Genomic DNA, 11515 nt, shown 5'->3' on the forward strand with positions numbered 1-11515 from the left:
TAAGATTTTAACGAGGCAATAATCCTAAATGGTCATCCAAGAGGGAGTGTTGAGATAAGGATGAAATGGATGACCATGAGCGGATCATCTTTTTCATACTGAATGGCTATATTACCAAAGTTTTTACATTTAATGATAGTGGAAAATAGTGGCCTCCTTACATGTATAAATAGACAACCTCAGTGCATGATATATACACAGCAATAAAAACATTTTTCACTCTCTCTTTCTTATACCATTTTCCCTCTCTTATATTCTTTACTACAATATTAATATATTAATTATATTGTTATAGTAATTGTGGTGAATAGTAATCCTAGAGTTATCTAATTATATTTTCATATTTTATATTTGTTACCTCTTCTCTATTTATTTATTTAGTTATTTCACAACAATTTTTTTAAAATGAAGTAAAATGAAAAATAAAAAAAATTATTTAAATAAATAAAAACCTGTATTTTTAAATAAATAAACAATTTATTTTTATACCTGTCACTGCAATGAAATATAATACATAATCATTAATCGAATTCAACTAAACTTTACATATGAGAAATGAGAATTGTCCAATTGATATATAAGTTATGTTATTGTTTTTATAAAATAATTTGTTGTATTATAAGTTTCTTGAAATAATTTTTTCTATTATGCAACAAGAATTGTATTTTACGTTTGAAAAAATAGATGAGAAATTAAAAGGTTTAAAAGATTTAATAATTTTAAATTTATGAAATAAATCAGAGAAATTATTTCATGAAATAATTTGATTCGAATTTTCAATTTCATTAAACTAAAATAAGTTATGAGTGAAAATTCAAATGCCAATTTAAATAACTGAAAATGATAACATATTAAAGACACATGAAAAAATTATATTATAACACATAACACATATTTGACACATGGATAAATTATGTTATGACATGTGTCACTATCATCCATGTCAACATATCATGTGTCACATCATCACTTCATTCTACATACATATTCAAATATTGTTCTGACACGTGGTATTGTAACATAAATCATGTGAGAGGCTAATAACGTGAGTTATAAAATAAAAATTCATAGTCCAAATTGAGGGCAATTTGAATATTAACTCATCTCACATGTATTATTATTAAATGTGTCATGAAGTAATATTAATGGTTATCTTTTTAACACTCTCTCAAATAAAAGACTCAAATAATGAGATATAAAATTTTGATATTATATTCTGAAATCACTCATCACAAAAGTTTAAGTTGATAGAAAAAGATAACATTATTGATTATATCTCTAACAAAATGTATTTAATTTATAAAAGATAAATTAATAGTTGTATTAGTACCTATTAATATATATATATATATATACCAATAATGATAATGAATATATAAAAGTTTATTTAATTTTTAATATTTTTATGTTATTTAATTCTACATGCTTTGAAATATTTATAACAAAAATTTTGTTATTGTTGTGTGTTAAATATGATCTCCATGATGACTCAAAATTTCTGAATCTGTTGTTGGGTCAATCCCTAAAAGAACGAAACTTGAGACAAATAATAGAAACTCGTACGAATTCAAGTAGCCTTACATATTATTTATTCTTTTTCTTCATCCAACTGAAAATGGTTAGATTCTCATCGATAAACAAAGTCACTTCCAGTGCACTAATGTTGTTCCTTAATTCCTCTGGTAACTTTGAGTAGAATAATTATATTTTCTTTCTATAAAATCCACGTAGATGATTTAATTTGAGAGAGAAAATTTCATTCTGTTTATGATTTTATGTTAGTCTAGCCTGAGATTTATATTAGGTGGTCTTTTTGTGGGATAGGATTACGGTAGTATCTATATAGTCACTTAAATGTTCTCACTTCTCTCAAACCAAACTTTGCATCTCCATTACAGTATCTGTTACATATATCACACATTGGATGTAATGACTGAAAAGTGTTGGCTTTTCTAGTTTAATTACAGTATTTATGATGAACATGTTAGCTTTCTGCCTTTCAGGTACTCAATAACATAACTTGAGAATGCAAAGGTTCCTAATTGTCATAGACTGCATTCCCTCTCTTTTCTCCAAGGATATGTTTGGTTGGAGAATAAAAGCGAGACATAGTGGACTCAAAAGAGACCATCAGTATGAACATAAGAAAAAGGAAAGCCCCAAACATTGTGATTGATTGGATGAAAAATGGAAAAACTATAGTGGGCGAAGGGAAGAAAGGACTACATCTTGGAGGGAGCTATCTCTCTGCATAGCAGCTTTGAATTCCTCAAAGGTGACTTTTCCATCACTGTTGGCATCCATTCTGTCGAAAATCTCGTCCAATTTGCCAGGTTCCGTGATATCAACTGGAAGACAGTCATCCGGCAAAGCCTGTTTCAACGGATTGTTTATTTTTGTTAAAAGAATATGCCAAAGGAGAAGGCTTTAGAAATAAAGGAAATGGAAGAGAGGTTTATTACTCTAAGCATGGATGCTACTTCTTCCTTTGTGATACACCCGGATCGATCTGCATCATACATCTGGTGGTCCAAGAAAACCGAACAACCAAAATTAGCACATATTATATATGAAATTATAGGCGAGTTAAGAAACAAGAAAAAGAACAAACAAACCTTTTAAGGCTCTGAATTTGGAAAACATGATTTACATTAGTGTCTAAATCTATTTTCATTAATGTGCACCATCATGTTTTCATTATCATACCATGTTACATGACATGTTAACGTATCAGGTGGCTTCTTGTTATGATTATGGGACTTAAAAGCCCAATTGGACCCAAATAGGAGATCAAGTTGAGAGAGAGACCACTGCCGCTGCCACCGCCGCCGCCGTCGGGGAGGGGGTGAATTGGGAATGGAAACTAAAGAGTGTGAATTGTGAAGAACTCTATTAAACTTCCTTGATTTAGGATATTCTCTTCTGCTCCCTTCCGAGTTGTGTGGAATTTAATTTCGCTATTCCCTAGATCCAACTTTGTAAAACAATCCTAACTTACGTTATATTTCTGAAATTCAACTTCAGGAATTGTAACACTTCTACGGAATTATAAAATATTACAAAGGTTTGACAAATTTCACTAAACGTGCCCCTCCAAAGATCACAAATATGAAATATGAACGTCTTTCCTTTAAATTCAGGGTTATTTTGTCAAAACCAATTTTTTTTTTTTGGTTGCCCATGATATTTCTCATCCCGACAAACCAAGAACTAATTTGCCGCGAATATAGACTTCATTTAAAGGTCTGTCATTAGCCAATGAGTTTGTTGCATATCCAGAAAACCCTGACACTTACTTAAGCGGACGAGTGAACTGACCATTCGACCAACCAAGTTGATTAAAACCAAAATATTTTAGATGACAAAAAATAGTGGTTAATCCTAATAAAATATTCAAATTAATTCCTTAAATTTGTAAAAAATAATGTTAAAAATACCATGTGATAATGATAATAGAAAAATCCATCTCCGAAGAACAATTTGATAATATAGTTCAAAAAATATGACAAGTTAGTAATACACACGCGCGTGCGTGTGCAAACACACACACACACACACAAAACCCTTAAAACACTAACCTGGAAGCACAAACGGAGGGCATCATCTCCTTTGGAATTCTTGAGGCTGGAAAGCCCACATAAAATCTCTCGCATGTCAACCGTTCCATCACGGTTGTTGTCGAACAAGTCAAATATGCGTGGTGCTAGAGGAATTAGTGATGGCATATTTATTGCTTTCAGTACCTCCTCAAACTTAGAGAGCGTGGCATTGTCCCCATTTCCACATCTGTTAAGTGTTAAACACAGTCATATTAGAATTAGATGAGCTTTAATATAGTTGAATGTGTTGAGACATTGAAATGGTACAAGTTGTTTCATGTAATGTGGGACAGTTTAAATGGGATTAAAATTAAATTAAAAAAAACTGTTATTTTATCTCAATCCCTAATAAAGATAATCTTTAAGGGGATGAGGATTACCAAATACTTGAAAAATGATCATGGTTAGATTTTTAAGTAATTGAGAGACTTCTAATACCATACCTTTTTAAGTCCAGGACTAAACATCAGAAGACTAAAGTTTATAAATGTAGAATTTAATATTACATAAAAAATAAGTAGCCATAAACCTCAAAAACTAGCTAAATAGGTGAAGTTTATTGAGCACTAATAAATTTTCAACAATTAATGACTCTAATAAATATTTTTTCGGTGTATATTCTGATTACTTACATCTTCTTGAAGTGTATCCTAAGATTTTCAATTTCCTCTTCTGTAAGATCATAGGATCCTATCAAGGATTTCAGTTTCTTAGTTCTCAAGAACACTGTGGTGCTCCATACGCTTGCAATTGCAGCTGCCCGGAGCTTGCGACGAGCATTGAAGCTTTGCAACCTTGAGACAATCTCAGGGTCCATCTGATCATCTTTCGCTACATCACCTATGACCCATGGATGACTCAGGAGCTTATCCAAGACATAGACAAATGAAGCTATGAGTTCTTATTATCTGATTATGTTAATATACTATCTGAAAACTTTAATCCGCTTGAAATACGATAAAATTATTGAAAATAATTTAGCACCGAATTTGAGACGTAATTAGGAACTATGAAGGCATCACAATGCTTTATTGTTGTCTTGTACAGCAGTGAGAAATTGTGTATATTATGAAAACCTTAAAATATCAGTTGAGTTGTCTCCATGTGATTTCAAGATCATTAGTTCAAGTCATGTAATCAATTACCAATTCTTGCATTAGGTTAGATTACCCTTTGTTTCTATGGAGTTTTTTGGCAAGCTTCTAATTTGCTAGCAACTCAACAAGACCGTACTTGTTGAGTTGCCCCTTTATTTAGAGAATAATATATTTTTTAAAAAATATTAAGTACATACTATTTAGTTGTGTGTTATTTACAATATATGAAATGAAATGTATTCTTTGAAAGAATGGATGGCTACTGTTTGTATAGGAACAAGAAGGAAAACAAAATTTTCTTTTTATATAGAAAACTTTACCCACGGAAAAAATAAAACAAAAATAAAAGGCAATAGAAGCTTGAAGAAATAGTTGTGCATTGAGTAATTTTCAAATTAAATGGACCAGAGGAGGAGGGAAAAGAGAGGAGGGGGGTTGTCTTGTCTTGTGTTGGGTGATACCATAGTGTTTGTAAGGGTAGCTTTTAAGATAAAAAAAGGTTGTCTTGTTTCAAAGGTGAAAATCAGATTAAATTCTACCTAAACAAATTTTATGTATAATTTTACACCAATTCCCCAAGCAATATATCCTCATGCAGAAAAATATGGTTGCTTATATTGCAAATATGTCACAGCCTTGGTTATTTATTTTGGTAGGGTATACAATACCTCCTGCGCACTAGGTCTCCTACTAGGATCAACTGTCAGAAGACTCGAAATCAATTGCTTTGCTGATTGAGAAATGCCCTTCCATGTCTTCTCATAGAAGCTGAAGTTCCCCTGTTTCAAGTTTTAATTTTGTTAAACTAACACGAAATAAAACAATGAGTTTATGATATTTGTATTAGCCATGTTACACACCCCCTTGTGACACGTGAAAATTTCGGTTCCATGGTTGAATAGGGGTAATAATTCTATCTATTAAATAGTGTTGGAAATTATTGGTCATTGGATTTGGCAAAATTTAAATGCTCAATTAGTTGAATTACTTATGTGGCTAAAGTGGTGATGCTAATACCATTGCACTAGAGTAACATCTCTAAGACATAGAGGATGTAGAGGGAAAATAGATGATATATTAGATCATATGTAACCAATTGATATCTTATACTTTCTTGAGTCATCAACATTAATCTGTGCAAATGTTACTTACATTCATTATCATTTGTTGTTTTTGGCGATTAGACTGAGCAATGAAAGGCGGATATCTGCAAAACATGTAAACAATCCCTTAATTGTTTGCCAAGAGTTTTAAACCCTAAACAAATTACTCCATTAGTTTTCTTGTATAAGTTAACTTTTTAGTACATTTTGAATCAATTTATTTAAATTCACTGACTCAATAATACTTCAAAATGTTAGAATTGACATATTAAATATAGAATAGAAGAAGTAACTCATACCAAGGCACTTTGCAACCTTTTTTTTTTCATTTCTAGATCTAAAAGTGATGATTAAGTACGATCATCCATATGCATTAAGCACAAGGTATATCGGCATCACCGAAAAATAGAACATAATGCAACTGTGCAAGACATCAATTAAATTAACATACCCAAACAGAAAGATGTACAAAGTCACTTGGAAGAGTTAATATTCACTTTGGTGCCTATAAGTATACGTGTGAATTATCTTGGTTCCCATAGATTTTAATGAGTTAAAATAGTTCCCTTTAAGTAATAAATGCGAGTCAAGTTAGCACTTTATTTGATTAGTCCTTCATTAATCAAATGCGGGGCTAACTTGACTCACGATTATTTACAGAAAATATTTTGACTCATTAAAACCTATGAGACCAACATGGTTCACATGTATACCAAAGTAAGCATTAACCGTTAACTGAACAAAGTGCAACTGTACCAAACATGAATTAGATTAACATACCCAGATAATAAGATGTACAAAATTACCCCTAGAGACCACATGTCACTCTTAGCTGTTATCTTTCCTTGAGAAAGTGCCTCCGGTGAAACATAATCAATGGAACCAAACAAACCAACAACTGGATCAGTAAACTCTTCAACAGAGCTCAAACCGAAATCCATGATCTTTAGAGGAGAATCCTTCCTCTTGTCCAAGAACAAGCAATTCTCAGGCTTCAAGTCTCTATGGACAATGTTTGCTTTATGAATAGCCTCTAAGCCCGCCGCAATCTGGCGAATAACTGTCGCAGCCTCAGTCTCTGAGTACCTATCCTGTGCCACAATGCGATCAAACAGCTCACCGCCAGAACACAGCTCCAAAACAAGATGAACACCATTCGAGTCCTCATAAACATCATAGAGGTCAACCACATTCGGATGTGGCGACACATTTTCGACTATCTTCCTCATCACAAGGATCTCATTGGTGAGAAGAGCATCTGATACTGAAACCTGTCTCCATGTGGGAAACCCCATGTTGCTCCTCTCTCTTGGTAAACAACCAGGGGTTGTAGTAGAGGCACTTACTCTTCTTAGTGTCTTTATGGCAACATGAGTTTTCTCATCACTGCTTGATTTTTTTATGCCTTTCCTAACAACAGAGAATCCACCTCTTCCTAGAATCTCTGACACCTCATATTCATCCAAGAGCTTTCGGGATTCATGTCCCATGGTAGTTGTTTTGATGTATGTGTTGCACAAAACAAGGCCCGTCCTTCTTGAAATCGAACAAAGAAGGGTCTGTGCTAATTTTAAACATCATGAAAACAAAGAGCACCAACTCAGCAAATTGTAAACAAAAAAGGGTTGGAATCAAAAGATAGAAAACTTCTAAGCAAAGTTCCAGATCTAACTACAACAGATAAAAGTGCAAACAATAATCATGTCACTGAAACATTCACCACTAGAAAAAAGACCAAAATCCCCAGAAAGAAATAAGAGGCAAAAGCTCATAACAAGTGTGGGTAATGCTAATGCATAACAATAACCATATCTCATAACCAAGAAAGATAATTAACAGCAGAAAACTGTTACACAACTTACAATTTGGAAAAAAAATGAGCAAAGCAGCAATGCTACATGGCCAAATAGTGGGAATGTATATAATCAAGGTTGGAGTAGACAGAGACAAATGTTAGACAAATATCCTACAATCCGTACGAAAGCACGAGTTGTATACGAAATATGGGGTAGTTTTATTGCTCAGATTGTCTTAACATCGACGCCTTGGCATAATTTTTTATTCTGGATGGCGCCTCATGGCGTTGCGCCAAACGGCAGAAATGGCAGATGGACTAAAAATACATGTATATACAAAAAAAAATGCAAAAAAATTTGCGCATGTAATAGATTGTAAAATCTAGTCAATATAAGCATCTTTCTATTTATAAAAGCATCCAATTTCAGCAAATTCAGCATAACAGCTTCTGGAAAAGGAAACCACCTGGAATGGAGGAGCAAAAGAGGAGGGTCAACTGAACTCAACCTGCAGCGGTGTCGATGCTGCGCCTGCGACGGTGTCTTTGTTTCTTCCTCGAGCAGGATGAGTGTGGAGGCAGAAAAGAGCCACGGAGGTTTGAGTGTTGGCAGATGGAACGAGCGAGAGAGAGGAAGAGTGCGAAGAGAGCGTCAGCGTTAACTGAAGACAGCAGTACCGTTGTGTGAGACACAGGAAGGCAGACTGCGAGAGGCCAGAGAGAGTTGACTTAAGGTGGCCGGCACAAGTGAGTGCGTGAGATGCGACAAACTTGAGAAAACCCGGATCTGTCCCTTCCTGAACAAGGCAGGTTTTTTAATTGTTAACTTGGTTTTGGCGAACCGACAATCAAACCGATCATACTACTCAACCAGTGAATTACTGATTAAACCGACTAACTCAGTTACAATTAAATAAATATAAAAAATAATATATTTTCACTAATCACCAATTAATTATAAAAATTAATTCATATATTATCATTATAAAAATACTAGAATTCTCGATAGATTTTTTTTACTAAATTCTCAATAGATTCAAATTCAAAGGTTCATTTTTTTCATTTTTGCATAAATAAGGCAGATTCAATTCATTTATGAAGATTGTTTTCATTCCAAGAATTCCATTTCTCATTTCTGCATATTCAATTCATTCATAGAGTTCCATTTTTCAGTTTCACAACAATAGAAAAGGACTCACAGCAAAAGGAAATATTTTTTCACTTTTATTATACAGACATGGTTCCTTCATTCTTATACCTAAAATATATTCTTCCCTTCCAAGCTTTATGACTCTTGTTCTACATCTTTTTTTTTTTTTTAACCAAAGTTATGAGACTCGAACCCACAACCTCTTAATTGAGTATGGAGAGACTATGCCATTTAAGCTATTACTCATTAGCCTTGTTCTACATTTTTACCAATGCCAATAAATTAATTATCAACTAATTGTTTTATTTTTCCCAATAGTTTTATGTGTTCTTGACGTGAAAAGGGGAGATTCAAGGTAACAAAGGTTCTAAAACATACACCTAAATACAATACCTAACCTTAGCAAAATATAAGCTATGATCCACATCTAAGAAATACAAGATAGGACAACACCAAATCATAAAAAAAACCAACACCTGAAGCAAGACACCAAACCTCCACATGGCATTCCTACGGCAGATGCATCAGTAAGCTAAGGTAGAAACTGAGCACCTGGACTCAACACTAAGAACACCATAATTTGAAGATTTTTGCATTTTCAAAATTTAATATAAGAGGTCCGATCTCATGCAACAAATTCAACATCAAATTCTTTTGCCTCCAATATGTGATCCCTTCACATCGTTAATACACCGCATCACTTCCAAGAGGCTGATAGCCTCTTCAAGAATGAATTGGAAGACAATTTAATTGTAAACCAATTATTAAATAGTTCACAACACACAGGACCCAAAGCTTTCTAGCACAGGTAGCGGTAGATTCAGAGGAGTAGGAGAGGCAGACGGCCAGCCCAAGCACGACGACGGCAGAGAAAAGGACAGCCACGACAAACCAGGATACGCACTTACGCAGAGGCGGCAGATGGTGAGACAAAGGTAAGAAGTACGAGTGGATGAAGACAGAAAAAAGAAGAAACGGATGCCCACACCTGTGACGACGACAGTGATGAACCAAAGGACGACGAGAGACTGGAAGGGTGAGGGAAGTGAGACTCAGTCGAAGAGACTGAGAAATTGGGGGAGGATGAGGCCAGGAGGGAGGGAGGGAGGAACAGTTTGACTTTCAGGGTAAATAGCAAAACGTAACATCGTTTTTTGAGTTTAGAGAAAGATTAACAAAAAACACAAACCTTGATCCGGTCCGAGTTTTAAAAACCAGCCGGGTTGAAGCGGGTCAAAGTAGGTCTATTGCATCTGCATGTCTGGTCTAATTGGTGGCTCGACCTGGTTTAAGATCCGAATGACCGGTTTTTTCAGTCCAACCGATCAAGTTGAGCTCGGTTTGATAATACTGCTTTTCGGACAAATATAAATAATAGATGGATCTTTCTAATTTTTTTTCAATTATTTTGTAAATTGTGATTTTTTATTTTATAATTTTTAAATGGGACTAAAAAAATTATATGAAAAAAATGTTGAATAATAAAACATCATACTTTACAAAATAATTGAAAAAAATTAAGAAAATTTATTTTCAATAATACTTGATAATAATTTTTTGCCTATAAATATGGATAAATGGATAATAACCATGTTGCATCATATCTGTGTATCCCATCTAAACAAATACAAATGGATATTTTAGATAAATTATTGAATTTTATGAATTTAACCTTCTCTATGATTGCTTAGAATTTGCAATGTGATGACTTTAATTAGCCAAGATTACGGTGTAAAAACTAAAATTGTTCCTTATGTATAAAAATATGCTTGCTAGACTTCCTAGCTCTTATTGATATTATAGTTATCAAAATTGAACCAGTAATTGATCCAGTCATATAACTAAGTTACTAGGTTATTGGTTCAATCAATAAATCACAATTTGAACTGATTGATTCAGTCATAATTAAATAAAAAAATAAATCTTCATTTAAATTTAATTTAATTAAATTATGTATAAATTATAATAAGACATAATATATATATATATATATATATATATATATATATATATAAAAGATGCCTATAATAACTATAAACAGATATAAAGTATATAAAAAAAATGTGTGACAATCAAATATATTGATATCATATATATAATTATTAGCGCTATATATATCGAAGAGTAATTTGACTTGGTGGTAGGGATGGCAGGAGTACCCGAACTCGCGGGTACCCGACCCGCCCCTACCCGACCGGTGCGGGTTTAAACCCGACCCGAAGCAGGGCGGGTTCTGAGCGAGGCGGGGTGTTGATCGGGGCGGAGCAGGGTCGGGTTCATGGTAAACCCGCCCCTACCCGCCCCGGAGTGTACATATACTCCCTCCTATATATATCTCTTTTAGAAATTAGGGTTGCCCCCTCCCCTCCCTTATACGGTTATACCCACCTACCCACTTACCTAAATCCCAGAAACACACACAGCAGCCATGCCATCCCTCATAGGCTCATACCCACTTACCCAAATCCCAGAAACACACACAGCAGCCACCTTGCTCACCGCCTCCGTGGCTCACCGCCGTTGTTGCTTGCTTTGCTCAGTCGCTCACCGCCGTCGTCGCTCAGTCGCTCACCTCGCCGCTCTCCCTCACCGTACTCACTTCGCTCGCACTTCTCTCGTTGACGTCACTCTTCTCGCCGCTCGTCTCTTCGATTTGCAGTCTCCGGTCCCTCCTTCCTTTGTCGTCGTCTCACTGGTAAGCAGCAAGCACTCCTCTTTTACTCACTACTTACAGCTTACTGACTTGCTCTCTGCTTCTTGCCTTCTCCAGA

General features: G+C 34.4%; 1 protein-coding gene across 3 annotated transcripts; it reads right to left on the bottom strand.

Moving 5' to 3' along the window:
- Positions 1–1864: 1864 nt before the first annotated feature.
- Positions 1865–10188, bottom strand: LOC112720538 (calcium and calcium/calmodulin-dependent serine/threonine-protein kinase). 3 transcript variants are annotated; one of them, XM_025771504.3, is made up of 9 exons: positions 9221–10188; positions 8104–8391; positions 6580–7358; positions 5849–5903; positions 5365–5475; positions 4232–4464; positions 3579–3786; positions 2463–2522; positions 1865–2373 (listed from the first exon to the last, which is right to left on the bottom strand). In XM_025771504.3, the coding sequence occupies exons 1-9, from the start codon at positions 9245–9247 to the stop codon at positions 2197–2199; spliced, it is 1938 nt and encodes a 645-aa protein (XP_025627289.1). In that variant the 5' UTR covers positions 9248–10188; the 3' UTR covers positions 1865–2196. The 3 variants fall into 3 exon arrangements, with proteins under 3 accessions (XP_025627289.1, XP_025627290.1, XP_025627291.1); XM_025771505.3 differs by having other exon boundaries at positions 8062–8391; XM_025771506.3 differs by lacking the exon at positions 9221–10188 and having other exon boundaries at positions 6580–7363; positions 8062–8295.
- Positions 10189–11515: the final 1327 nt, after the last annotated feature.

The sequence above is a fragment of the Arachis hypogaea genome, chromosome 11 (genome assembly GCF_003086295.3).
Source record: "Arachis hypogaea cultivar Tifrunner chromosome 11, arahy.Tifrunner.gnm2.J5K5, whole genome shotgun sequence".
In the NCBI taxonomy this organism is placed as follows: domain Eukaryota; kingdom Viridiplantae; phylum Streptophyta; class Magnoliopsida; order Fabales; family Fabaceae; genus Arachis; species Arachis hypogaea.

Bases quoted from the DNA above. Each gene is read 5' to 3' on its own strand.
- LOC112720538 (XM_025771504.3), bottom strand. From the start codon at position 9,247: ATGTGGAGGTTTGGTGTCTTGCTTCAG. The intron at 3,787-4,231 runs GTAAGTAATCAG...AACACTTAACAG, and splicing joins AGGATACACTTCAAGAAGAT to ATGTGGAAATGGGGACAATG. The intron at 2,374-2,462 runs GTAATAAACCTC...CCGTTGAAACAG, and splicing joins AAGTAGCATCCATGCTTAGA to GCTTTGCCGGATGACTGTCT.